The 26,811-nt window shown below is 44.9% G+C and overlaps 1 protein-coding gene across 3 annotated transcripts in view; it reads left to right on the top strand.

Annotated features, from left to right (window-relative positions):
- The window catches only part of LOC122793380 (calcium uniporter protein, mitochondrial-like), a 1,332,984-nt gene that overhangs the window by 1,123,069 nt on the left and 183,104 nt on the right, over positions 1-26,811 (top strand). For all 3 annotated transcript variants that reach the window (XM_044061335.1, XM_044061334.1, XM_044061336.1), the window contains one exon: positions 7,917-8,021. In XM_044061335.1, the coding sequence (XP_043917270.1) occupies positions 7,917-8,021 (105 nt within the window). The remainder of the gene's footprint in view (positions 1-7,916; positions 8,022-26,811) is intronic.

Raw genomic sequence — 26,811 nt, 5'->3', positions numbered from 1 at the left:
GCACCGATGAGACAACCTCCCCATCGGCTCCATCGGATGCTTCGGAGTCATCTTGGAGCCACAAGAGGCTAAGGTCCCCTTCCTTAGAGTCGGTGCATTCGGCTCCTCCATCTCCATTACTTCAAAGTGAGCGTAGCCACCGATTCTCTCACTTCTCTCGATCCTCTAGGCTGTTGGATCATGATCTGGAGAGAGTAGTCAGTAGGTTGCTAAAGTCACAGGCACTAACTAAATTATTGTCCAGCCCCCCTCAACAGGTATCGGCTCCATCCACTTCACTTGAAGTACCTCCTCCATCTCCTTTGAGTTCGGAGCCAGAGTTCGTTGGGGTTCGAGTAGTGGAACTGTCTGCTCCGATAACCATATCCCCTTCGGTTCCGACATCGGCTCAGATTACCTCGATGGTACCTTCCATCAAGGGATCTGGATGCCAAGGCTCCCTTGTCGGCTCCGAGGGGGCGAGTGGCATCGGACCCTTGTCTGACCCAGTCCTCCCTCTCGGAGCATCAGCGCAGGTAAGCTCGGATCCAACATCGGCCTCAGAGCCGTCCCCCTCGGCGCAGAGAAAGATTTCTATTTCTTCGGAACCGGAGCTTTCCCTGCCTCGAGACAGGGATGCTTTTGAGGTCATGCGGAGTGAGCTGTCCCCTGAGTCAACTCCACTACAGGCCCCACCAGCTCCTTCGCCTGTAGTGCCTGTGCCAACCTCTGCTCCTCCTCCAGACCCCAAACGTGGGGAACCAAGGCTCCAGGACACCCCACTGGGTGTTTCCTCTTCTTCCAAGGCCTCCCCTGATCATTCAGAGGCGCCCCCTCAGAAGAGGAAGTGTAAATGGAAGCACATTGACTCCCCTGAGTCTGTCACTTCTGATACAGACTTAGATGAATCGGAAGGGTCCCCAAGATCCCCCTCTGAAGATATTTCCTTTTCAGACATACTGGAAATGCTTAGGCAGAGGGAGAACTGGAATCCCCTAGCCCCTACCGAAGATGAGTCTGTATTCCTGGATGCTTTTGGTTCCTGACCTTCCACCTCCTGGGCTTCTCTGCCTTTCGATCCACTTATGTCTGTAGTGGCTCGTAAGTCTTGGTCAACTCCAGACACAGTGGAACCAACTCCGAGGAGACCTAGTAAATTTATTACAGCCCCGCAGGATAAGTAATTCCTTTTTAAGGGTGTGCCGGTTGATGCCATGGTGGTAGCAGCAGCCACCAAAAAAGAGCTAGCAGAGACCTCTTCATCTGTTCATCCCCCTAACAAGGAGTCTAGGACGATGGACAGGTACAGAAAGCGAATGTTTGCTTCAGCGTCCTTCTCCATGAGGTCACTGAACTATCTGTCATTTTACTCGACTTCAAAGGGATCTCCTTAATGAGCTTAGAGATACCCTTCAAGATCTTACAGCTGAGGGAGCACAAGCCAAAGTAGCCTCTCAGCTAGCGACACTTAATTCTATAGTTAACTCCTCCATGAGGCTCATTTCCTATGCAGCCGACGGAGCGAGTAGAGCCGCGGGCACGGGTGTAGCCCTTAGGAGACATGCATGGATGTGGCTGTGTCACTTTGTGGAACCCTTTCGAGCGTCCTTCACCAATACCCCCTTTGATGGCTCCTTTCTCTTTGGGCCTCAGGTGAAAGGCACATTACCTAGGTGTGAGCAAGAAGGCAAGACTCTCTGCCGTGGGAGTCAATTTTTCCACTCCCTCTAGACCTTACCCCAAGGGTCAGAAGAGTGGGAAAATGTGGTTCCGTAAATCTTAGGGAGCCTTGCCTGACACATGTTGTGATTTTTCCTCCAGACGCAGAGGGGAAAACGATAATAATAGACGCCGCCCTCGTGGCAGAGGTGGTCCACAGAACCAGGGCAACAGAGAATCTTTCTCTGATAAGCCTTTCCAGCATCCCTGAAGGGTTGCCCGGCTGCTCACCTCTGGAGGCAGTTGGGGAAGACTTTCTTGTACCCAAAAGCCTGGCTAAATTTAACAAAATACAGATTGGGTACGGTCCATTATATCCGGAGGTTACAAAATTCCCTTCCATCAACCCCCCTTACAATCAAAGAAAATGCTTCCAGATGTGCCACCCAATCTGAAGAAGCAAGCAGTAACAGAAGTTTCAAAACTGATAGAAAAAAGAGCCATCCAGGAAGTCCCTGGCGGACCAGCACGGATCCGGAACTTACTCAAGGTTCTTTTTGGTGCCAAAAGACAGGGGACTGAAGACCGATTCTGGATCTCAGCAGACTAGTTTCGGATGGTCACGCTACAGTCCATTCTACCCTTTCTGGGTCAGGACAATGGGATGTGCTCAACAGATCTTCAGGACGCGTACTACCATATCAAGATGGAAAGACGCTCTAGGAGATTTCTTCGCTTTCATGTGGGCACCAGTCATTACCAGTTCAGAGCTCTGCCCTTTGGTCTCACCACAGCCCCCAGGGTGTTCACCAAATGTATGGCAGTAGTCACGGCTCACCTGAGACGTCAGGGATTCCAGGTGTTTCCATATCTAGACGAATGGCTCCTCACTGCTACCACCAGGCATCAACTCCTACAAGCGCGGGATTATACAATCACATCCTGCACCCAGCTAGGTATTACAATAAATTTTGAAAAATCTGCCTTGTTGCCCTGTCAATCTATCACTTACATAGGAGCAGACTTAAACACAAGGGATATGTTCACAAGGTTACCACTAAAAAGAGTGCCCACAATTCAACAACAAGTGCAAATTCTTATGCAGAGCAAAAGGACCCAAGTCAGGTATGTCCTTCAAACTCTAGGCTCCATGGCAGCGGCCATTCTTCTAATCCCACTAGCGCGCTTCCACATGAGATTTCTTCAGTGGCTCCTTTTCACACAGTGGTCCTTCCAAGAGCTGCCCATGTCTCTCATGATCCTTATCATGGAGGCATGCAAAATGGCACCTTTCCTGGTGGATGGTCTCTCCATTAGTTACTCAGGGAAGACCTTTCATACAACCCCCTCCGGTAGCCACAGTGACGACAGACGCCTCCCTGATAGGGTGGGGGGGGCATTATTGGGGCAGGACAGTTCAAGGCACTTGGCAACCTCACGAGTACCATCTGCATATAAATGTCCTAGAAATGAGAGCCGTGCTCCTAGCGTTGCAAGCTCTTCAAGACTCTCTTCCTTTCAGGGCCATTGCAATCCAAACAGACAACATGTCAGTGTCATCAACAAGCAGGGCAGAACTAGATCCTATCCCCTGTGTTGAGAAGCACTCAGACTTTGGCAGTGGGCGATTTCCTCCCAGCGTTTTCTGATCGCGACGCACATCCCTGGGAGATCCAATGCCATAGCGGACAGGCTCAGCAGAGCTATTCTCATGCCTCACGAGTGGTCTCTGAATCAGGAAGTTGTGGATCTTATTTTCTGCAAATGGGGACAGCCTTGCTGCGATCTTTTTGCCACCCCCTTCAACAGCAAATGCAGCAACTACTTCTCCCTTCTTCCACTTCCAGGTCACATACCCAGAGACTCTGTAGTCCACAATTGGCCTCAGGGACTTTATGCTTTTCCTCCGTTTCCCCTGATACCGAAACTCATACAGAAAGCAAAATGATCCTCATTGCCCCCTACTGGCCTCGACAGATATGGTTCCCATTCTTGCACCATTACCTTTTCGATCAACCCTGGATTCTGGACCCAATTCCAGATTTCCTGATTCGTCAATCAGGTGGGTTGCATCAATCCCTCTAAACTCTCCAACTTGCAGCTTGGTTGCTCCACTTCAAACCTTAGCCAGGCTTTCCAGCCTTTCCTCAGCAGTACGTTAGATTATCGTCTCCTCTCACAAGTCAACAATGAGAAAAACTTGTGCTAGCAAATGGAAATGGTTTTCTTGTTGGGCAGAGTCTAGGAATGTGGATCCCTTCTCAGCCCCAATCCACGAAATTCTAGAATTCCTGGCCCAACTGTTTCACTCCAGGGCCGCTTCCGCTACGATTATTGTACAATTGGTGACCATTTCTAATTTTCATATTGGTTTGTCAAATGCTAACATTATGTCTCATAAGCTCTGTAAAGCTTTTTTGAGAGGAACATCTCTTCTTAGACCTCCAGTGAGGGATACCCCTCCTCCTTGGGACCTTAATTTAGTCGTAACTTCTTTAATTCTGCCCCCTTTTGAACCAGCAGCTTCCTGCTCCATCAAGTTTCTATCTTGGAAGACACTCTTTCTGGTAGCAATCACTTCAGCTAAGCGTGTCTCAGAACTCCAGGCACTATGTGTTCGTCCACCCTACCTGGTGTTTCACAAGGACAGAGTTACTGTGAGGACTAATCCTTCGTTTCTTCCTGAAGTCTGCTCAGAAAATAATTTAAACCAATCTATAGATCTCCCTGTGTTCTTTCCAAATCATAGCAACAAGGCAGAGTACAAACTTCACCAATTGGACGTTCATAGACAATTGCGTTTTTACCTGCACAGAACTATAAAAATAAGAAAGTCAGACCAATTATTCCTTTCTTATGCCTTAAACAAACAAGGTCTCCCAGTTTCCAAGGTGACCTTATCCAGATGGTTATCTCACACTATTACTTTTATTTATCAGTTAAGGAACAAAGAGTTACCAACTAAACCGAAAGGTAATTCTACTAGGGCGTTAGCCACCTCTGTAACCTTTCAGTGTAGGTTGCCCATGGATTCCATCTGTGCAGCTGCCACATGGGCAAACCCTCATACCTTTATATCTCATTACAAGGTAGATATGGTCTCCCGGAGCAGAGCTGACTTTGGTTCCACTGTTCTGAAGAGTCTGTTCCACTGAGCCACCCAGGGTGTTAGGGACGCTATCCCAAACAGCAAGAATGAAGGCGAGATAGACAACTTGACATTAAGAATTTATGTACCTACCATAACATTCCATGTTAGTTGTCTTCATCTCGCCTTCTTTCTTGCATCCCTCCCTCCGTCCCCTGTCCTAGTAGATTGAGAGGAGTTCCTTTTTTCACTGGCTGAGTATTCTTTTATTATTATTGTTATTATTATTATTATTATTATTATTCTGGCCAGGTCTTCCTAAGATATTCTTATGTCTAGTTTAGCTATTTCAAATGATATCTGGGTAGCTATCGCTAGACATTATGGGATAAGGGGTAGCCTCAAGCCAGTAAACAGCTCTCGAGCTGTTGAAGATGGCCGAGTCGGAGCCGTGGATTGGCTCCGATCCCAAACAGCAAGAAAGAAGGCGAGATGAAGACAACTAACATGGAACGTTATGGTAGGTACATAACTTCTTAATTTCCTTCTTTTCAGTGTTGCAGTATTCAGTCTCTCCCTCCTTCCCCCTTTGTTTTCTTTCTTCTGTTGGGGACTGTTTGCTGACAAAGGGGTCTTTGACTCTCTTCGGTTTCTTTTTCCCTCTGGATATGCATATTCTCCTTTCTACTGGGGTTGCTCTAGCTGTACTATTGGACTATCCTTGGAAAGAGGTCACACAAGTTATGAATACTACAGCAGTGACAAGGATGTCTACTGTTTTGGTAGGATTTTACACAGCTGTATTTTAACCAGTGTCCTGGATGACTTCCTTTGTCTGTATAAATAGCATGTCAAGTCTCCTTTGAAAACAGACCACTGTTTTAAGGGAAGTAACATCATCCACAAAAGTAGATAAGTGGAAGACTTGCTCATTTTGTCAGGATGGCTGAGGTCTAAAATACCAAAGAAAAGTAAATGTCTGAATGGCTTTTAGCAGTGGAAGGCAACATTTCCGTTTTTTTATTCCTTTGCAAGTGTCATTCTTTGTGGTGGCAGTGCAGCCGAGAGAGATAAGTATGTAGAAGAATGGAGATGCTTCCCAATTTAATGTTTCCCCTTAGATTTAATTGGAGTTGCACTGTTAGCAAAGCAGCTGCTTTACAATTCTTTGATGCAAGTGCAGCCTTCATATTCAGTAACTGGTAAAATGTTATTTTTTTTCACTGTTTTCTTGAAAAAATTAACATATTTCAGCTTAAAAATTCGAACCCTGTTTGCACTATAAGTTACATGTGAGCCTTTTATATATTCACAGCAAGATTACAATGGAGGTGTACAGTTCTTGTTGTGATGCCCCTGCAGTGGCCCAGTAATCAAGGAGCCTCAATCCTCACCACTAGCACCAGTGAGCGACATGCACATTGGGAGGATGACAAGTACACACACAGTAAAACACAATTTCATTCAAGAGGAGACAGAGATCACAGTCAATCTGGGGCTGTTTTTTCCCTCTCTCCAGATCTCCAGTAAGACTTCCCATTGGCACAGTTATAGAGTTGAGTCCGTAGCCAGGTTTCCAAACCAAGTCCTCCTAGCACTCTCTGTCCAACCAATGCTTCGTGTCCCTGCCGAAGTAGCTGACACACACACACACACACACACACACACACACACACACACACACACACACACACACACACACACACACACACACTTTCAGATTTGATTTATACACAAATGCACACCTGGGAAAGGGTGGCACAGGTTTACTAGCTATGCCCCCTTCTGCACAGACCATATGGTAGTAAGCACTGCCACCAGGACCCCTTATCAGCTACTTTAAGGCCCTTACCAAAGAGTGACCAATCCTACTGTGTGATGTTACTGTTATCCAAATGGTAAGTGTGACCAACAGCAAGGCTATTGGAGTGGCCTTTGCAGTGTCACCAAATACATATGCAAGTACTCTAAGAGCTTAAGTATCTCTAAACAAACCAGTCGCAATTAAAATGTTTAAATATATTTAATAATAAATAATAAAAGAACAAGACAATATTCAGCACAGTGACTACAGAGTTCAGAATCTAAGAAAATATTTTAAAACAACATTGCAGGACAGTCTCAAATAAATGCAGAAAACATCTAAACAAATCTTCACTGTATTCCTATGTATATCTAAGAGAAATAACTTTTCCCTAAGTCTTACTTATAGACAACATGCAGGCAGGAGTGCTGATGAGTGGATGTTTCTAGGTCCAAAGACAAATACAAAATGCCAAATCTCTGAGAGAGTTACCAAATTAATATCAAAACATTACTGCTGGGTCAGCTAGATGACATCACTATTTGTCACCTGCCTCCAGTTCCCCGGCTAAAACAGATACCAACATAATTTAACATTTCTCTGTGAAAAATACTTCTCTCTCAGAAGTTTGCCTTGAAGTGGAAGTCGTAAAACAATTTAACACTTTTACATTTGGAATCTAGTAAATATTTCTGTTTCCAGACAATAGGAAAACCTCTAGCTTTAGACATTGTGTCTGTTTGGTGCACTGAAACGAACTTTTTTATAGCTCATCGTAAAACACTTTTAACTTATTTTCCTGAAGTTTTGCAAGTTAACTCTGTATGTTCCAACCTCTGCTGTTAATGTAGTTTATATACATTTCTGTTCTTTTCCAGTAGGGTACACTGTGGTTAAATTCTTGAAGCTCAGTACATAACATACAGTTCAACACACACTTCTGTACCAGTAGTTTAATATCCCCATAACATGTAGTTCTCTTACATTTGTAATACAAACCTACGGATCATATTAATATTATTAATATTCACAAATGACATATGATTATTTGCAAAATTCTAGATAGCTGGACTGGCAGCCTCACACTTGTGATTGTTGCTTGGCTGTAGTTTGATGATACAGAATGACTAATGGGTATGGATAAACCCTGGTAGCATGCACATTGTGCTTTGCATTACTGCTTAGATGGCTCTGATTTCCAGTAACCTGTCTGTGCTCACACCTAGAAGGGAGCATTGGCTCAGTATTTCTTGGTTCTTGTTTCAATAAAGAGAGATATTGAACATTTGTATATTACTCCCTGTCTACTGCCTGATTGATTTGCCAGTCGATTTGATCAATAGAAGTTATTTTAACTGCCTTGTAATGAAGCAATCTTTTCTGCAGATGGTACCAAGGTGTCATCGTCAACATTAATGGATGTTCTACTGAGAAGCCATTTTAAATTGGTTATTAACAACCTAACCTATGAAGTACAGCCACTTATCAGAGGTAAGTGAAAAAAAGTGTTAAATCTTTCATCTAAACCAGCATTTACACAAAGTTGATAAGTTGCTTAAATATACATGTTCATGTTAATATGCAGTGCTCGTCTTGTGAACCACTATCCACATGGGCGATCTGCTATGCTCATCAAAGCCTTCCTTATTTGAAAGAGAAAGTGTGATTCAGAATCTGAAGAAATCCACACTTGCCTTCGGACTGTTGCAAGAAAAAAATGTATGTCTTCATGGTATAAGCATCTCTGAATTTGCCTTGAAATATGGAGGCTGGGGTTGAAGGTTACAGAATTTTTTTCTTACATTTTTCTAATGTACTGGCTCTACTAGATAACACAAGTATAGATAGGTTTTATGATGGCATTTTACTCAGAATTGTAGATTTTGCTGTGCATGTGAGCTTCATGTCTTTTAATTAGATTTTTTTGTATTCTCTCTTACTTTAGTCTTAGTCAACCTTCAGACAAGTCCCATCTGTGAGTGCATCGGCTGTAGTGTAATTGAACGGTTTGATCAGCATCAGTTTCCTCAAGGACAGTAGTCTAAGGCCCATTTCTCCTCCCCCTTTTGCTGTCCTGGTGATATCATTTTTTTTTCTTAGCTGCCATGACAAAATCCTTTTTTTAATTATTTAAACAGCTAACAACTTTACTGAACTACTGATTATGACATAGGCAATTATACATGTATATAAATGAAAACAAACCATATTGACGTTTTTTCAGTTGCAAACATTATACATCACATGTAATCTTCTACACAGTCTTTGTCAAAAATTACACAACTCATTTAATTCCTGCCAAAAATTACACAACTCATTTAATTCCTGCCTTAAACCATGCCATTCCTCCTCCAAAACATTGTTCTGCATGTATTGTTCCCACAATCTCCATTTTATTCTATGTAATTTGCTCCTTCCCTTTTTTAAAGATCCAAATTGCAGTTCTTTTAACTTTGTTACTATATTCACTACTTCTAGTACTATTCATTTAGACTTTAATTTCCATTTTCTATTAATTGTTTTTTAGCAGTCACTGTAATTAAACTCTGCAAGGCATTACTATGTGTAGGAAATTCCAATGCTGTATCACAGCTCTAAAAATCATTTCTATAGTTAACACCAGATCTGAAGTAGGAGAATTCATTTGTCAGCAACCTGTGGATATGGATCCGATATCGGATCCGAACCGGCATGGTTTATCCAGCTATGGATCCGAGCTCCTAGCTCCTCCCCTCACCCATAATGCCCTGCTCTCCCTACATGACCTCAGATCTAGTTTGCCGCGTTCATGGTGACAGCTGGATTTTGAGCTCCTGTCAGCTAAGTACTAATTTTGGTGTTTTACTAGGGAATTTCTGTCAAAAAATACATTTTTTGTGTGACTGTTTTAGGATGTCCTTCAAGGATGCATCTGCAGTCCTAACAAATGGGTTGTCCTGTCGTCAGGCAGCCCTTCGGTCGGCCGGATTCCAAAGTCTGGGTCTGGCCTCGGCTGGTGTCGCACTTCACCCGACGTCATCTCTGCTGGTCTTCGGGTATAAAGGCATCAGCCGACGCCATTTTCCTCAGTCTTTCTTGCCGCGTGGCACCCGAAGCAGAAGCTGTTTGCAAGTGCCGGTCGGTCAGATCCAGAGATTACTACTACCGAATACTACTTCGAAGACTTCTAAAAAGCTAAGTACCCGTTGGGGACTCTTTCTTGCCTCAGCCGATGTCAGAAAAAGTGAATAACTGTTTAACTTGTGGGAAACAAATACCTCATAAAGATTTCCACTCTTACTGCTTACCTTGTTTAGGCCCAGACCACGACGTAGCAGCCTGTTTAGCCTGTGCTTTCTTCAACCGACGAACGCTTAGGCATCGGTCGGAGTTTGCTGAACAGTTTTTCGGCTCAGATTTTGCGTACATTATGCCGTCGGATCCTCCGACTTCTCAAATTGTTAAGAAACGCGACTGTTTTAGGTTTTCCCTCTTTTAAGCTAATTTTTTGTTAAATTGGTTAACTTTGTAGTACCCTCCCCTCGCTGGTATGTAGCTTGTATGCGTGTGGATTCTTTGGGGCCTTCTGTGTGAGTGGTTAACTTAACTTTCTTTTTTGTTAAAAAAAAAAAAAAAAAAAAAAAGGTAGTAGATTAGTGAAAATGTCTGAGGCCCCAAAGGCAATCTTTTCAAAATGCTCCGAGTGTGGCCATAAGCTATCCCCTGCTGATGGCCACACTTGGTGCGTTCGATGCCTTGGGGTTGAACACCTCACCTCTGGGTGTTCAATCTGTGCAGGGTTCAACCCCAGGGCATTGAAGGAGCGGAGGTCGAAGCTGGTCTTGGCGGGACTCTTACCCCGGACTCGGCTTCGTCCTCCGCCCCATTGGTAGTTACCGCTCCGGCGGTTCCTGCCTTACCTGCTCCCCCTCCTCCTCCCGGGATTCAAACTCCCTCTACGGGTTCGGAGGAGAGGGAAGCCAGGAAGAAGGACCGGAGAGAGAAGCACCACAAGCGGCGGGCCGAGACCTCCGTCTCGGCCCCGGCGGCTAAGCGGGCTTCTCTTCCGGCCTCTCTGGCTGCTGGCTCTCCTCCTCCTCGGCTCCGGTCCCCATCCTTTTCACCGGGGCCTGAGGAGGAGGAGACCCGATCTCCTTCGAGGCTATTGAGGCGGTACTCAAGGCCTACCTCGGTAGCCTCATCGAGGTCTACCTATAGCCTGTCCGACGCTGATCTGGACCGGATGATGCGAAGGTTCATCCAGGCCCAGATGCAGATGGGAGTGCTCCTGCCTCCCCCCCCCTGGGGGGGAGCTCGACCCCATTTTTCAAGTCCATAGCTCCTTCTCCGAACCGCTACCCGGGCTCGGAGCCGGGCAGCTTTGGAGCCGGGGGTGGGTCGGCTTGGACAGTACTGGGTACTTCGGATCCGACCCTGCCCTCGAGTGTGTCGGATCCGACCTCTCGGAGCCTTGGTCCGAGCTTCGGATCCGAGGGACTCAGTGTGCCTTCGGCGCCGTCCGTGTCGGAGCGCACTGGTCCCTCTGATCCGAGGGGCTCGGCTCCGATCCACTCCTCGGATCCGAGGGGGAGCCGACTGTCGGATCCTTTGGTCGAGGCCGGCTTCCCTTCGGCTTTTGATGTAGTGGAGAGGGCTCTGTTGAGGGCATCCGGACCCCCGGCACTTGCTTCGGTTCCGTCCCGCACTCCATCTGCTCTGGGTCAGGCTTCCGTCACCCGGCCACTGGGACAGCCCGTTTCACTGCCCCAAGCAGTTGTTTTGGAACTGGACACTGCTTGCGAGGGCTCCTCGGACAGCCCCCCCGAGGAAGCACCTTGCAAGCACATGTGTAAGAGGAGGCACATAGACTCCCCCGAGTCTTTAACTGAAGACACGGACTTGGAGGAAGGGGAAGGCTCCCCAAGATCACCCCCCCCGAGGATGTCTCCTTTGGAGACATCATGGAAATGCTTCATATAAGAGGTGGGTGGTCTGCCCCAAAGTCTTCCTCGGACGAGTCTGTGTTCTTGGAGGCATTTGAAGCGGGCCAGTCTACCTCTTGGGTGTCCCCTCCTGCCGACCCCCTGGTGGACCTCATTACCACCAGGGCGTGGAAGGAACCGGACACCGTGGAGCCAATCCCCAAGAGGCCGGACAGGATTCTTAGCCCCCCTGCTGACCGTGCCCACTGGAGCAAGGGACCCCCGGTAGATGCCATGTTGATGGCAGCAGCCACTAAGAGGGAACTCGCTCAAGAGAGTCCCTCAGTTCATCCTCCGAGCAAGGAGTCTCGGATGATGGACCGCTTGGGGAAGCGAATGTTTAGTTCAGCGACCTTCTCAGTGAGGGCGCTCAACTATCTGGCACATGTCATTAGGATGCAGCGCGATCTTATCAAAGAATACGCTGCATCCCCCCCAGAGTCCATGTCGGAGGAGGACAAACTTTTGCACTCCACCTTTATGGCCACTCTTCGTTCTGTGACCAATACCTCTATGCGGTTACTTTCCCATGCTACCGAGGGAGCCGCTAGAGCTGCAGGAGTAGGCCTAGTCACGAGACGCCAGGCCTGGCTCTGCCATTGCGATTTCACTGAGCCCTTCAAGGCGTCATTCGCTAACGCCCCCTTTGACGGTTCTGCCCTTTTTGGCAAGACGGTTCACGACACCTTGGTCCAGAGCGAGAAGGACGGGAAGACGCTGTCTGTCATCGGAGTCTGCTTCTCTGTGCCCCAGAGGTCCTACTCTAGGAACCAAAAGGGCCAGAAGAAGTTGTGGTTCCGGAAGTCGCAGCAATCCCAACCCGCTCCGGACAACCAGTCCTTCCGTGGCAGAGGAGGACAGGGAGGACGCCACCCCAGGGGCAGAGGGGCTCCCAGGAATTTTGGGTCCAGAGAACCTTTCTCTGAACGGCCCGCGCAGCAACCCTGAGGGGTTGCCCGACTGCTCCACTCTGGAGGCAGTCGGGGGACGTTTTTCGGTGCACCTAGCGGCATGGGAGTCCATAACATCAGACCGCTGGGTCCTCCGGATTATATCCAGAGGATACAAAATCCCATTTCTTCACGTCCCAAAACTAAAATCCCTCCCCGATGTTCCACCCGATCAGAGGGAGGCCTCTTCAGCAGAAATTGGCTATCTGCTGAGGAAAAGATCCATCCAGCCCATCCCCCCAGACCAGATCGGATCAGGGTTCTACTCCAGGTTCTTTTTAGTGCCAAAAAAGACGGGGACCTAAGACCCATTCTGGACCTGTCCCTATTAAACCTGGCAGTTCCCAAGGAGAAGTTCTGGATGGTCACTTTACAATCCATCCTCCCCCTTCTGGGAGAGAATCACTGGATGTGCTCTATCGACCTCAAGGATGCGTACTACCACATACTAATGGACAGACGGTCCAGGAGGTTTCTTCGCTTCCAGCTGGGAGCCAGTCACTACCAGTTCAGGGTCCTTCCCTTTGGTCTTACCACAGCCCCCAGGGTGTTCATCAAAGTGTTAGCAGTGGTTGCGGCCCACCTGAGGCTTCAGGGGTGCAGGTCTTTCCGTACCTGGACGACTGACTTCTCACCGCCCCAACAAGGCATCTATTATCCTTGGCAAGAGACTCCTTTCTTCACCTAGCTCCCTGGCTAGGCATCATGGTAAATGTAGGAAAGTCCAACCTGGCCCCTACTCAGTTGATAGAATTCATAGGAGCCAGGTTAGACACGAGGAAGTTAAGGGCCTTTCTCACAACCGACAGAGTTCGGAATCTGCGACTCCAGGTGCGGGCCATCCTCCACTCCAGCTCGGTTCCGGCGGAATTGGTCCTGAGGGCACTAGGGCCTATGGCGGCAGCGATTTCTCTTCTCCCACTCGCCCGCTTGAACATGCGGGTACTTCAGTGGACGCTTCAAGTACAATGGTCATATCTTTCTCTCCCCCTGCATCACCCCATTGCAATCAGCAAGGCTTGCCAGCGGTCTCTCTTGTGGTGGCTCCATTCCATGGATCTCCACGGAGGCTGCCCCCTTTTGTGCATCTCCCCCTTTTGCCACAGTGACCACGGACGCCTCCTGCCTCGGGTGGGGAGGGCATTTTGTGGGCCGGACGGTCCAAGGCACGTGGAACGACTCAGAGACCTCCCTGCATATCAATGTTCTGGAGATGAGGGCGGTGCTTTTGGCGTTGCAAGCACTTCAAGCCTTTCTTCCCCTGGGAACAATTGCGATTCAGTCAGACAACATGTCGGTGGTCTGGTACATAAACAAACAGGGGGGAACCAGGTCTTACCCTTTATGTCAAGAAGCCATGAGAGTGTGGGAATGGGCGATCTCCACCAACCGCTTTCTCATCGCAACGCATATTCCAGGTCGGTCCAACATCCTTGCGGACAAGCTCAGTCGCACCATTCTCTCCCCGTACGAGTGGTCTCTCAATGCTCAAGTAGTGAAACGTATCTTCGCACAGTGGGGGACTCCTTGTTGTGATCTCTTTGCTTCTCCCTTAAACACCAAGTGCGACAGTTTTTTCGCTCTAATCCCTCCTCCAGGGGATTCCCCGAGAGACGCTCTGGTGTATGCTTGGCCTCCCGGTATTCTTTACGCATACCCCACTCTGCCTCTGATGCTCCAGGTGCTTCAGAAAGCCTCTCGGTTGGGGTGCAGAATGATCCTCATAGCCCCATTCTGGCCTCGACAGATCTGGTTCCCTTACCTAAGGTCTCATTCAGTGAATCCACCTTGGATTCTATATCCCATTCCAGATCTGATATCACACCCATCGAACCTACCAACTCCGAACGTGGACAACTTGAAGCTGACTGCTTGGCTGCTCCAGTTCCACTCCTAATCAGGACTCCCGGTATCTCGTCCCCAGTTAAGGCCATTCTGGTAGCGGCTCATAAACCCTCTACCAGAAAAATTTACCGCAGTAAATGGAAGCGCTTCTCCATTTGGGCAGAGCGGCAGGGTCTAGATCCCTTCACGGTTCCCCTTCCTTTGGTTCTAGACTTCCTTACTACTCTCTTTAATGATGGCGCCAGTAGTTCCACGGTCAAAGTTCAGCTAGCGGCCATTTCTCATTACCATGTTGGTCATGACTCTGGGCCTCTTATGTCTGCCAAGTTATGTAAAATCTTCCTAAAAGGCACCTTTCTGCTTAGACCCCCTGTCAAGGAGACGGTTCCACTGTGGGATATTTCTTTGGTTCTTCAGGCCTTGACCGCTCCCCCCTTCGAGCCTGCGGCCACAGTAGATCTAAAATTCTTGTCTCTTAAGACTGCATTTTTAGTAGCCATTACTTCAGCCAAGAGAGCCTCTGAACTTCAAGCCCTGTCCATGAAACCGCCTTACTTGGTCTTCCATCCGGACCGCATGTGCCTCAGGATCAGTCCCTCCTTTCTTCCTAAGGTAGCTTCGGAAGCGAACATTAATCAGTCCATCAACCTCCCTGTTTTCTTTCCTAAATATCAGAACAAAGGCGAATACAAGCTGCATTCCTTGGATGTTCACAGGCAGCTTCGTTTTTATCTTAACAGGACAGCTGGTCATAGGCAATCCGACCAATTTTTCATTTCCTTTGCCAAATTCAATCTGGGTAAACCAATTTCCAAAGTCTCCTTGTCACGTTGGATTTCCCAGTGTATTCTATTAGCTTACCAAGCTTCTGGGAGGTCCGCACCGGAGGGAGTCCATGCTCATTCGACCCGGTCTGTTTCTACCTCAGCGGCCTTTAAGGCTAGGGTTCCTCTGGATGACATTTGTTCAGCAGCCACTTGGGCTTCATCTCATACCTTTATTTCTCATTACAAGCTGGATATCACGTCTAGAGGTAGAGCATCCTTTGGCTCCGCAGTGCTCCGGAATATCCTTCCATGATGGCTGCCCAAGACTCGGGTAGCTGGGGACTCTGTCCCACAGGTTGCTGACAAATGAATTCTCCTACTTCAGATTTAGAAGTTATGTACTTACCATAACGTTCCATCTGAGTAGGTGGATTTATTTGTCTGCAACCATCCCTCCCTCCCATCCCCCTGGCCTTGTCAGTTTCCTGCATAGGATGTGTTACCCTTTGGTTAGGGTATTTGGTACAGGGCAAACTCGATCTGAGGTCATGTAGGGAGAGCAGGGCATTATGGGTGAGGGGAGGAGCTAGGAGCTCGGATCCATAGCTGGATAAATCATGCCGGTTCGGATCCGATATCTGATCCATACCCACAGGTTGCAGACAAATGAATCCACCTACTCAGATGGAACGTTATGGTAAGTACATAACTTCTAATTTGCTTACCCAGTATTTCTGACAGAGTAGTCTGCAGGGAGTTTTTAAAGTCCGCTAACTCATTACATTCCCCAAAAATATGTTCCCATTTACCTATCTGTTGCCCATCACACTTCCAACATTTGCAATCTACCTGACGAAAAATTATTTGGAGTCTGCTTGCGGTATAAAAATACCTATGCAAACACTTCCTAGCAAAGATACTAAATCTTCTAGACTGTGTAGCCGTACATATATCCTGTCATTGTTTCTTTGTGAATTGCTTATCCAGTCTCTTTTCAATCTTTTCTAACCTGCTCTGATTGATTCCTATAGTTATCATGCAATATTTTATATATCCTACTAATTATTCCTTTTTAACAGCAGCTTCTGTTCAAGATTCTACTTAAATCTCTACCAGTGCTGGTCTTTCACTTAGGATCTCTCTATCCATTTCTCTTTGCCTGTACTCTGATATCAATCCTTGATAGTAAAAATCAGTCTCTAGCCTGCAGCCCAAATTCCAGCCCTGTCTTGTCTGTTCTTTGTAACCCTAATAGCAGTCATCCCTGGTGGCAAAATCTCCTTTCTCCATTCCCATGTTGGCTTAGATGTTCTTCGTGTTTCACTGTTGCAGTCATTACATTTGGGTTATCTGCTTGCAGGTAGCCCTCAGTCGGCCTGATTAGCAAAGTCTTGGGTCCTGCGTAGTTTCTATAGTGATGTCAGATCATCAGGGGTATAAGACATGCAGCCGATATCATTACATCAGTCTTTCTTGCCGTGCGGTGCCTGAAGCAGAAGCAGTTCGCAAGTGCCGGTTGACCGGCTCCTTAAATTTTCATTTTCGAGTTTTAGAACCAAAGTCTTCAACTAAAAGCCAAGTACCCCGTTGGGAAAACTTATTCTTGCTCTAAACCGGTCAGTAAAAGTAAATAAGTGCATTTCTTGTGGAAAGCAAGTACCTCATAGATTTTCATTCGTACTGTATTCCTTGCTTAGACCCTGACCACGACGTACCTCGCTGTTGGTTTTGTGCCTTATTTAAACCACGAACTATCCATCGTCTGTATATTTGCGCTTCTAAATTTTTTGGTGCTCGGTTCAATTATCCTGCTATGTCTTTGGTAAACCATCTGACTACCGACATTCCGAAGAAACGCAAAGATAAAACAGAGACAGGCTGCCCAGTTCAGCGGTACTCAGTGAGGTGCTTTTGCAGCCCTTGATACCTGCTACTTCAGATTCACAGGCCTCTACTGAGACCCATTTGGAGTCCGGTATGCCGTGAAATGCTTCACCTGTGGAACCTGCGGATGTCTTTACCTTAGATGGGTCCGGAGCCGCTGTACAGGCACCGGCTTCTGAGGGTGTATTCAGGCCTACTGACTTGCATATTAAACCGGTGCCATCTTCTTCTTCAAGGCCTAAAACTCAAGCCATGCCTAGAAATCGGACGCCCAGACCACATGGTCAGGCTTCTATGCCTAAAGAACAAATAAGAATGACTGAAGACCTTATTACTTTAATCAGGGGAAGCCAACCGTCCCCCTCTAAGAGACCTAGGACTGGGTTTGCTTATGATACTTATGACCAGGATTCTGAAATTTCTGTTTCCTCTGATGACCAGGATTTACCCTTCTCTACCTATGAGGATTCTGATGCTGAGGACTCTATTCCTTCTGCTTCCCCCCCAGAGGATTTCTCTTTTGGTGAAACCTTGCATACTCTCAGGGAGCTTTTTCATTGGGAAAATCAGGATTTCTCGGATTCTAAAAAGAGGCTTAGGGATTTCTGCCCCAGCACAAGACCTTTAGCTATACCTCCTGCACAGGACATTGTTGATGATGCCTTTTCGGAATCTAGCATGGCCCCTGACTCTCTACCTCCCGCTTCCAGAAGACCTGATAGATATTACAGGGTTCCTGACTCTCACAAGTTCCTTTTCAAAAATCCTAATATGGATCATGAAACCATTTCACAGGGACCCAAGACCATTAAAGCTACTACTGCCAAAAATCCTACCCCCTCTGATAGAGACTCCAGGGCGCTGGATTGATGGGGTAAGAAGGTGTACACTTCTGCAACTTTGGCCATTAGGGCCTTAAATTGCCAGTTTCATATGTTAAAGTATCAGCTGCATATTATTGGATTGCTTAAACAGAAAATTATGTTGACTCCTGATTGTGCTGAACATAAGGATTTACAGGATTTTATGCCTTCTGCTGAACAAGTTGGTAAATGTACATTGCAGTGTGGTTTTGATTCACTAGAGGCATCTTGCAGGGCTGCGGTAACTGGGTCTGTACTTGGAAGGCATGCTTGGCTTAAGGAGCAATCCTTGCCAGATCATGTTAAAGTGCAATTACTGGATGCTCCCTTAAATCAGGGCCACCTATTTGGCAACAAGGCAGAAGAAGTTCTTAAAAAGATGAAGGAAAAAGCTAAATCAATGCAAACTGTTAAAGGACTTTTTACAAGTACAACCTCCAAGATTTAGTAGGCATTGGCCTTCTAAGAATTGGTCCTTTCCTGCCTCCTCCAGACCTTCTCAGTCCAAACCCAGATCTAGCAGAGCACCCAGGCTTCAGTCCCAGGGGACGCACAGGACTAAGTAGTGGGGAGGCCTCCACTTCCAAATTTGGGAGTAATAAAACTCCCCCCTATGGTAAACTGTCTCAATGACTTCTTTTTAAAACTTCCAAGCAGTTCACAACTGACTGCCCCTTTGGGGGAAAAGATTGCACTTCATGCAAAGAACTAGGGACTCGTTACCCAGGACAAATGGGTTTTTAATGTAGTGTCCCAAGGATACAGATTTCACTTCCACAGGTCACCAACTCCAAGCAGTTGGCCGGATCTACCTCCAAAGCAGTGGGAAGAGGCCCAAAAGCAAGTACTCTCTCTCTTAAGCATAGGGGCTATTCATTTGGTACCAGAAGAGAAAAAGGGACAAGGTTTCTACTCAAGATTTTTCCTGGTACCCAGAAAAGACAATTCATGGCGTCCTATCCTGGACCTGCCTACTCTGAACACCTTTTTAGTGATTCAAAAATTCAGGATGCTGACTCTTCACCAGTTGCTTCCTATGCTAAGCAAAGTTGCCTGGTTGGCAGCACTAAATTTAAAGCATACCTGCACATCCCAATCAGGGAATCTTGTAGAAGATACCTACGCTTCAAAGCAGGCTACACACACTATCAGTTCTCTGCACTGCCCTTTGGCTTATCTACTGTGCCCGGGTTATTCACAAAGTGCCTAGCTCCAGTCATTGCATTTTGCAGGCAAAGAAATATTTAAATATACCAATACCTGGCCGATTGTCTAATTCAGGCAGAAAACCAAGACATACTTTTTGAATCATTCGGCTTTTGTACAGAGGTGCTAACTTGTCTGGGGTACACTGTAAACAAAAAGAAAACACATCTGGTACCCTGTCAACAAATTATATTCCTGGGAGCAAGCTTGAATACAACTTCCCAGATGGCCTTCCTCATGCCAGAGAAACAAATTCACTTGACAACCTACTTCAAACAAGTGGTCACAAAAACCCTGCTATCTTCAAGGCAAATACTACAAGCCTTGGTTCATGGCCTCCTGCAGTCTTCTAATTCCATATGCAAGACTGCATATGAGGAAACTACAATGGTATCTATAAACAGCCTATGGTGTCAACATTTTCAGGATCTAGAAGCAATGATTCCTATCATTCCTTGTCTACGCCTAGAGTTCCTTTGGTGGGCAGAGGCCTGCCACCAAAACAAAGGGCTACCATTCAAACTACCCCCTGCCGCCCAAACCCTAACAACAGACGCATCAGACTATGCATGGGGGGGGCACCTGGCAGGGAAGTGCATTCAGGGCAAATGGAACCCAATTCAAATGCACCTTCACATCAGTCATAAAGAAATGTTAGCTGTACAGAATGCTCTGACAACCTTCAAGGACCACATTCTTCCAGGACAATTAATGGTAAAGCTGGACAACACCACTGTTATGTGGTACGTAAGCAGGGGGTACACATTCTTATCCCCTCTACAGACTAACTGTGGCATTGTGGAACACAGCCTTTAGCTACCAAGTACATCTACAAGCTTAATTCCTGCCAAGAAAACTAAATACACTGGCAGATAGACTAAGCAGAACCCTCATGGACCCAAACGAGTGGAAACTGGAACCAAGGATTTTCAACATGTTGACAAGCAAATGGGGGAGCACAGATATAGACCTGTTTGCCTCTCCCCAGAACTATCAATTGGAAAAAATGTTGTGCAAGGACTCCCCACAGACAAGCTTGGAAAGTGGATGCTCTGTCCTTCAGCAGGAAAAAACCTATCCGTTTATGCCTTTCCTCCTCTGCCTGTGCTCTCCAAAGTACTATTAAAGATCAAACAAGACAAACCAAGGATGATTTTGATTGCACCAGCCTGACCACGCCAACACTGGTACTCCCTCCTGCGCAGTGTGTCACTGTTGGCCTCATGGCACCTGCCTCAGACTCCTACCCTGCTGTCTCAGCAGGAGAACCAGATTCTGCACCCTCAGCTTCAAACACTGAACCTAGCAGCCTGGCTAATTACCTAAGCTCTCCTTTACCATCCTTCAGTAAACCTGTGATGGATGTCATTTTAGAGGCAAGGAGGCCTAGTACTAGAAAATCTTATGCTGAAAAATGGAAAAGATTCTGTGCCTGGAACCATTCTCAATGGATGAGCACAGCAGTGCTCAATTTACCTCAGATTTTGCAATACTTAGCTGAGATGCTTCACAAGGGCCTGTCTTTTTCCTCAATACAAAATTCCCACCTCAGCCATTTCAGCTCATTATAAGACAGAACCCCCCCCCCGTCTTCTCTCTTCCACTGCTCAAGCAGTTCCTCAGAGGGGCCAAAAATCTAAGACTACCCAGGAGAGCTCCAACTCCAGCCTGGGACCTTAACTTTGTATTGGAGAAACTCACCCTTCCTCCTTTCGAGCCAGCTGCTACTGCAGATTTAAAATTCCTTTCTTGGAAAACAGCTTCCCTTTTAGCCATCACTTCAGCAAGAAGGGTATCTGAATTACAGGCCCTTATGGCAGTGGAGCCTTTCATCACCTTTCATGCAGACAGGGTGTCCCTCAGGACCAATACCTCTTTCATGCCAAATGTGGTATCCAGTGTGGCCTTTAATCAGTCCATTCATTTGCCTACCTTCTTTCCTAATCCACAGAACAAAGGGAAACAGATACTGCACTCCTTAGATGTGCACATACAACTTAGATTCTACTTGGACAGGTCTAAACCTCAAAGGAAATCTGAACAAATGTTGGTGGCATTTGCTGCAGGGACAGAGGGGAAGGCTATTTCAAAGTGACCTATCTCCAAATGGATAAGTCATTGCATTCACTTCTGCTATAAGCACCATGGAAAACCTATCCCACAGAGGATCAGATCCCACTCAAGCAGGGCTGCATCTACCTCTGCAGCCTTTCTCAGGGGCATACCTACCAGGGACATCCAAGAAGCTGCTACCTGGAGTTCTGTACATACTTTCACCAAGCATTACCATTTGCCAATTTTCTCTAAATCCGGAGCTGGCTTTGCCACTGCAGTTTTGCAGGGCCTTATAGCTGGTCCTAATGCTATCTAAATTCCTCCTCCCAACCTTAGTTTTGGGAATCTACCCAAATGTAATGACTGCAACAGTGAAACACGAAGAACATAGTACAGTTGTGTACACTTACCATAAATGTAGATGTTCGAGTGTATTCACTGTTGCAGTCCTGGTTACCCTCCCTCCAGCCCCCTGACTTCGTTTGGCTATACCTCTTCTCTCATTTTCAATGCTTAAAAGCTTTTTGGTGTATTTGCTTTTTTGTTTGAGGTATAACCTTGTATATTTATAGATTTAATTGCTTCCCATTAGGGGGGCACCTGACATCTGGGGCAAGAAAAACTTGATGTAATGACGTCGGCTGCATGTTTTATACCCCTGACGTCATGGAAAAAGAGACAGCAACTGACGCATGACCCAAGACTTTGTTAATCAGGCTGACTGAGGGCTACCTGCAAGCAGATAACCCAAATGTAATGACTGCAACGGTGAATACACTGGAACATCTACATTTATGGTAAGTGTACACAACTGTACATTTTTAGAATACTTTCCGCTACTTTATGAATATAATAGTCTGTATGGTTATTTATTCTGCTTGAGAATCTGCATCCAGAATCCCAGTCTCTCCTTATTTCTTGAGCTTCCCTCATCATCATCATCATCATCATCCCTTTCCCTTTAAATTATATCTTTCTTGTGCTATGTATAGGAGCCTTACTTGTGTAGCTCTTAAATACCTATTCTAATCAAGTAATCTCAAACCACCTTGTTCTGTTGGAATGATCAGCGTATCCCACTTGACTCTTGTCCTCTTCCCCTCCCAGCTAGTCATTCAACTATTTTTATTAATTGCTATCCACATTTTCTCCTTTGGTTGATAAAAATATGCCTCACCTGTATATAAAACTAAAGGGACTAAAAATGTTTTCACTGCTTGTATCTTGCTATCCATATCCATAAAACAGGACTTCCAATTTCTCTCTTTTATATTTTGTGTAGTCTCTTCCCACATATCCTTAGCTGCCATAACCATACACCAAAGTACTTCATTTTATCATGTCCCCATAAATTGGGCATTGTTGAACCAGTTTGTGTGTGGTACATAGTTTACAATTATTACCTTTGTTTTATCTTTAATTTTGTATCCTAAGAAGATCTGAAACTGTCTGAGAATAATTTTTTTTCAAAAATCAACCCTGTTTTGTTATATTTTCACTTGATGGTCACATAAATACATCCTCACTGTTGCAAATCAAATTTCAGTCCCCACCTATAAGTAATATTCCCTGCTGAAAGCTGATTTTTTTTCTCCCAAAATTTTCTTAAGCTCCACTGTAGCAGTTTGAGGTGGAATATAAATATATGCCAGCATAATCCTCCTCCCTTGCCATTAGCCCCTTACTACTACAAATGTCCTCTTCTATCACTATTGGAGCTCCTCTAGCCGTTAATATAAGTAGTCAGGTTTTCCTTTGTCCCAGATATTCCACTGAATAACTTTTCTGGAGTCCGTTATTTATCAAATTCACATGCTCAGTTATTTCCAGATGTGTCTTCTGTAGCATAGCTATTTGTACTCAGCATTTTTTAATATATTTCGTTATTCTGTATTTCTTGTACATACCTGTGAGACCATTCATATTCAAAGATAATGTAGAAAATGTTGCCGCTATGGTATGAAATTACTGTTCCTACCTGTTGTATCTGAAAGCTGTTTTTAAATGTCTGCTTTCAGCTTTTGTGTTACATGCATTGACTAATCTTTGGTAGGTTGATCGTTTATACAGTTGTTTCTTGTCATAGCCACTTGAACCTATTCCCCATCTTGCAATAATTTTTGTTTCAATGAAAACAAAAAACATACTCACAGAACACCCCCCATAACCTGTTAACTTAATACAAACACAAAACAATATATATCCCCAAATAATGGAGTTTACCCTCCTAATAGAAACAGTTGTCCCAGGTAGACAGCTACACTCACAGGCTTGAATTGTCCTATAATGAAGGCTATTCTTGCTAAGACGCATAGCATACCCTGTGCTTCTACTTACACTAAGTGCATCTGTTTTTGTCTTATCTTAATTCCTCTTCCAGATGTAGAAAACATTATCTCTTAGCCATAGAAAGAAAACAGTATTATGTTTGTATTGCCCTTATCAGCTTGTCTCCATAGAAACACGAGAACCAGGTTACATGGTTGCCTTCAGCTACAAGCTTCTCATGTTGCACTGTAAACATTTATTTGCTAAAGGAAAACTGTTCATTACATTCGATGATGATTTATTTTCTTACTCCCACTTAAAACTTGTTGCTACATCAAGCCAAGGGCCCTTATTCCAGGCATTCTCCTACACAAAAGTAAGAAAAAGCATATCAGTTTTACTTAAGTCATGCTCTTTTGTCCAGCCTTTCTTTTTTTAATATTACAGTGCCTATGTTTCTTAAAACTGAACAAGAAGAACAAAGGAAGGAAAAAAGGGGGCACCTGTTCACTTTAGTGTCTCTGTTACACACACAAATGTCTGAAAAAGCTTTATTGTATAACATGCAGTATATGTCATGTTTTATAAAAAGTACTGTTTAGAACAAAAATTGTTTTACTTAGTTTCCTCTTTCCTTCCTATCCTCCACTTCTTAAGGTTCTTCCAAGCATTAATGACATGAAGTAGAACATATGCTTTGGAGTTTGGTATGAGTTTAACAAAGTCAAAAAAGTCCAATATTTCCAGGTTTTTTGTTCAGCCATATTTCACAGATGTGATTGATGCTTTGTAATCCCACAATTACTCATTAATTTCTGAGTTGCTGGTTTTCTTCCTGTTGATCTTCATCTTCCAGCCCTAGTCTGTGGTTCATTTCCAACATACTCCTGGTTGTTCTATTGAACTCTCGTACTTTTCTTTGTCTCTCGAGCATTTTCATTTGGAACATTGGAAGAGGTTTCACTGGCACAGTCTCTCCTTGAGCTTAATTATCAGAAGAATAAGAAGTAGAATCATCTTCTGTTTCATAGCTCACTTGTTATTGGGCAAAAGTTTGTATTTCCTCCTTTGCATGTTCTACATCAGAAAATTACTTTGACCATCCAGGAAAAAATATACTGAAGATAGCAGCTTGACTCTCGCACCTGCTTCTCTACATTCCCTGATTACTGGAATTAATTTACTCCTTTTCTGCCTGATGTACAGTGAGTAATCATTTTCTGCAAACACTCTACTGTCTCCAACTTTTAGTACTTTGGCCTGCTACAATTTTGTCTGAATCTGACTCATTCTGTTGGTAGGATTGCATCATTACTATTAGATGTCTTTGTTGCTTTCTCATGGCCAGGTTTGAGTATACACATGATGTGCCCTTTGTTAACAACTCCTGCTTTGGAATAACAGTCCAGTTGGTTATTTGTGCTTTCATAAAATTAATACCTTCTGTTCTTCCTAGTTTTTCTGGTACAGCTGAAAATCAAAAGTTTTCCCAATGTTCTCCCTCCTCTCATTCTACCATTTTTTAAACATCTCTTCTTGAGCATTATCATACTCATTCTCTGTTTCAGTCTCAGAGTTTTGCAGTTTTATCAGCTCATCTGAGTATCTGTTTAAATCTTCTTTAATTTTTTTTCCAGCCTTTTGTTATTTTAAGTTGTTATACTCCTTCACTGTTTCATTTATTGTAATCATCTCTGAGCACATTTGACTTATTTTTTCCCTTTAGGTTATTTGAAGTTATATCTTAAATTAAAGCTGGAGCTTGAGCTGCTTTTTGCTGAACAGCTGCAGGATTCTTCCCAGCCATTGTTTTTTCCTCACCTTTTGTGGTTGATTTTCTTTCAGGTTCTTTAAATTTCTTTGTGGGCATTCAGGCAGTGCACTTACTACCCAGTAACTGAAATTTACCCAGAACAACAAATTCACAGGCTCTCCGAGTTTGTTTTCATACTGGGAGAGCTGAAGTTAAGCTGTTACTCAGTGTGCAGCCTTGGAAGTCCTTCAACTTGGTGATATCTTGAATTAGCACTGCTAAGTCAGTTTCCTCATCACAGAAAAAAATCTCTGTGTCAGAGCACTGGGTTAGTTGCCAGCCAGAGAGAATGCAAAGTGTGAACAGACCTGCAAGAAGATATGAATATTGCCATGTTGCTGGGTGCCCTTCAAGAAAGGTTCAGCTGAGAGTCAATAACTTACTTTCATATAAATACCTGTTGTCTCCCTAGGTCAAATGAGCAGTGGCACCAGCCGCATGTTGTATGTACTTCTGCATATGAAGTTATCTGTCAGTCATCCTCCCAACCACTGTTTTTTCTGTAACCCTGAGTCTGCAGCCTTCTGCCATCCACAAGAGAGCAGCTGCTCAAGAATTCTCACTGTGTCCTCCTTGCTAATCTCTCAGTCTTGCAGACACTTTCACTGACCTGAAACTATGCAGCATGGCTTGACATTCTTTCAGCTGGTTATCCATGATCTTCACACTTAATAATGGCTTTTGACCACTTTTTTTTAAGCACACCTTTACAAATTTGATGCCATTCATAAACTGTTAAATTGATGTAACAGCTAGTAACCTACAATGAGTTTTGAAATACCTGATTGATTTGACTGACAAAAGTATTTCTTGCTGCTGGACTGCATACTGGTGGGACAATGACAATAGGAAAGCACTGTTGTCTCACAGCAAGAGGTTCTTAGATTTCATCCCCAGCTGAGGTGCCTTCTGTGTGGAGTCTGTATTTCCTCCCTATGTTTGTGTGTGTTTCCTCTGGGTGCACCAGATTCCTGCCACACTCCAAAGACATGCAATTGGTTTGGAGACTCTAAATTGGCCATATGTGCGTTTGCATGCATGTGTTTCTGTGTGTTTGTGTGTGTTTGTGTGTGTTTGTGCGGTATGGAAGAACTGACGCTGCGGGGCTAGTCATATGATGGTGTGAACCTTGGCTTTAGATGATTGTCACTGTTGAAATGACACTTTGACCTCATATGCAAAAATTATGAAAAAGGGGTTGTGGATGAATGGATGGAATTTGTGTTAAACAAATTTGAAATTATTTTCTATATCTGGTTTTAAAAAGGCTGCAGTTTACAAGCCAGAGTGCTTTTGCATAGTTAGAACTAAAAGTTTTGTTATTCAGTTAGATCTTTGAGTAATCTGTGTAGAGATATTCATTCCGAAAATTATTTGGATTGTTTGGTCTTGACTTGTGAAACACGATAAACCTTGGCCATTTTTCAGCATGCATAATATTCGTACTTGACAAGGAGTTACAACAACTCCATATACCAGTTGTCATAAGGTACTGTGTACTGCTTCTTCCACATGTTCATCTAAAAACGTTTTAAATGACTTTAAGGAAGGACTTGATTGTAGCATTCATTTTAAACCATTCCATATTGGTATGAGTCTTTGAGAAAGCAGATCAATTAATCATCAATCCCATTTTCCCCATTTGCTGCATGGTGTTCTGGGTGTTGCA

This window comes from Protopterus annectens, chromosome 2.part0 (genome assembly GCF_019279795.1).
Source record: "Protopterus annectens isolate FY-2018-M chromosome 2.part0, PAN1.0, whole genome shotgun sequence".
Classification (NCBI taxonomy): domain Eukaryota; kingdom Metazoa; phylum Chordata; order Ceratodontiformes; family Protopteridae; genus Protopterus; species Protopterus annectens.
This window is presented reverse-complemented; position numbering and strand designations above follow the sequence as displayed.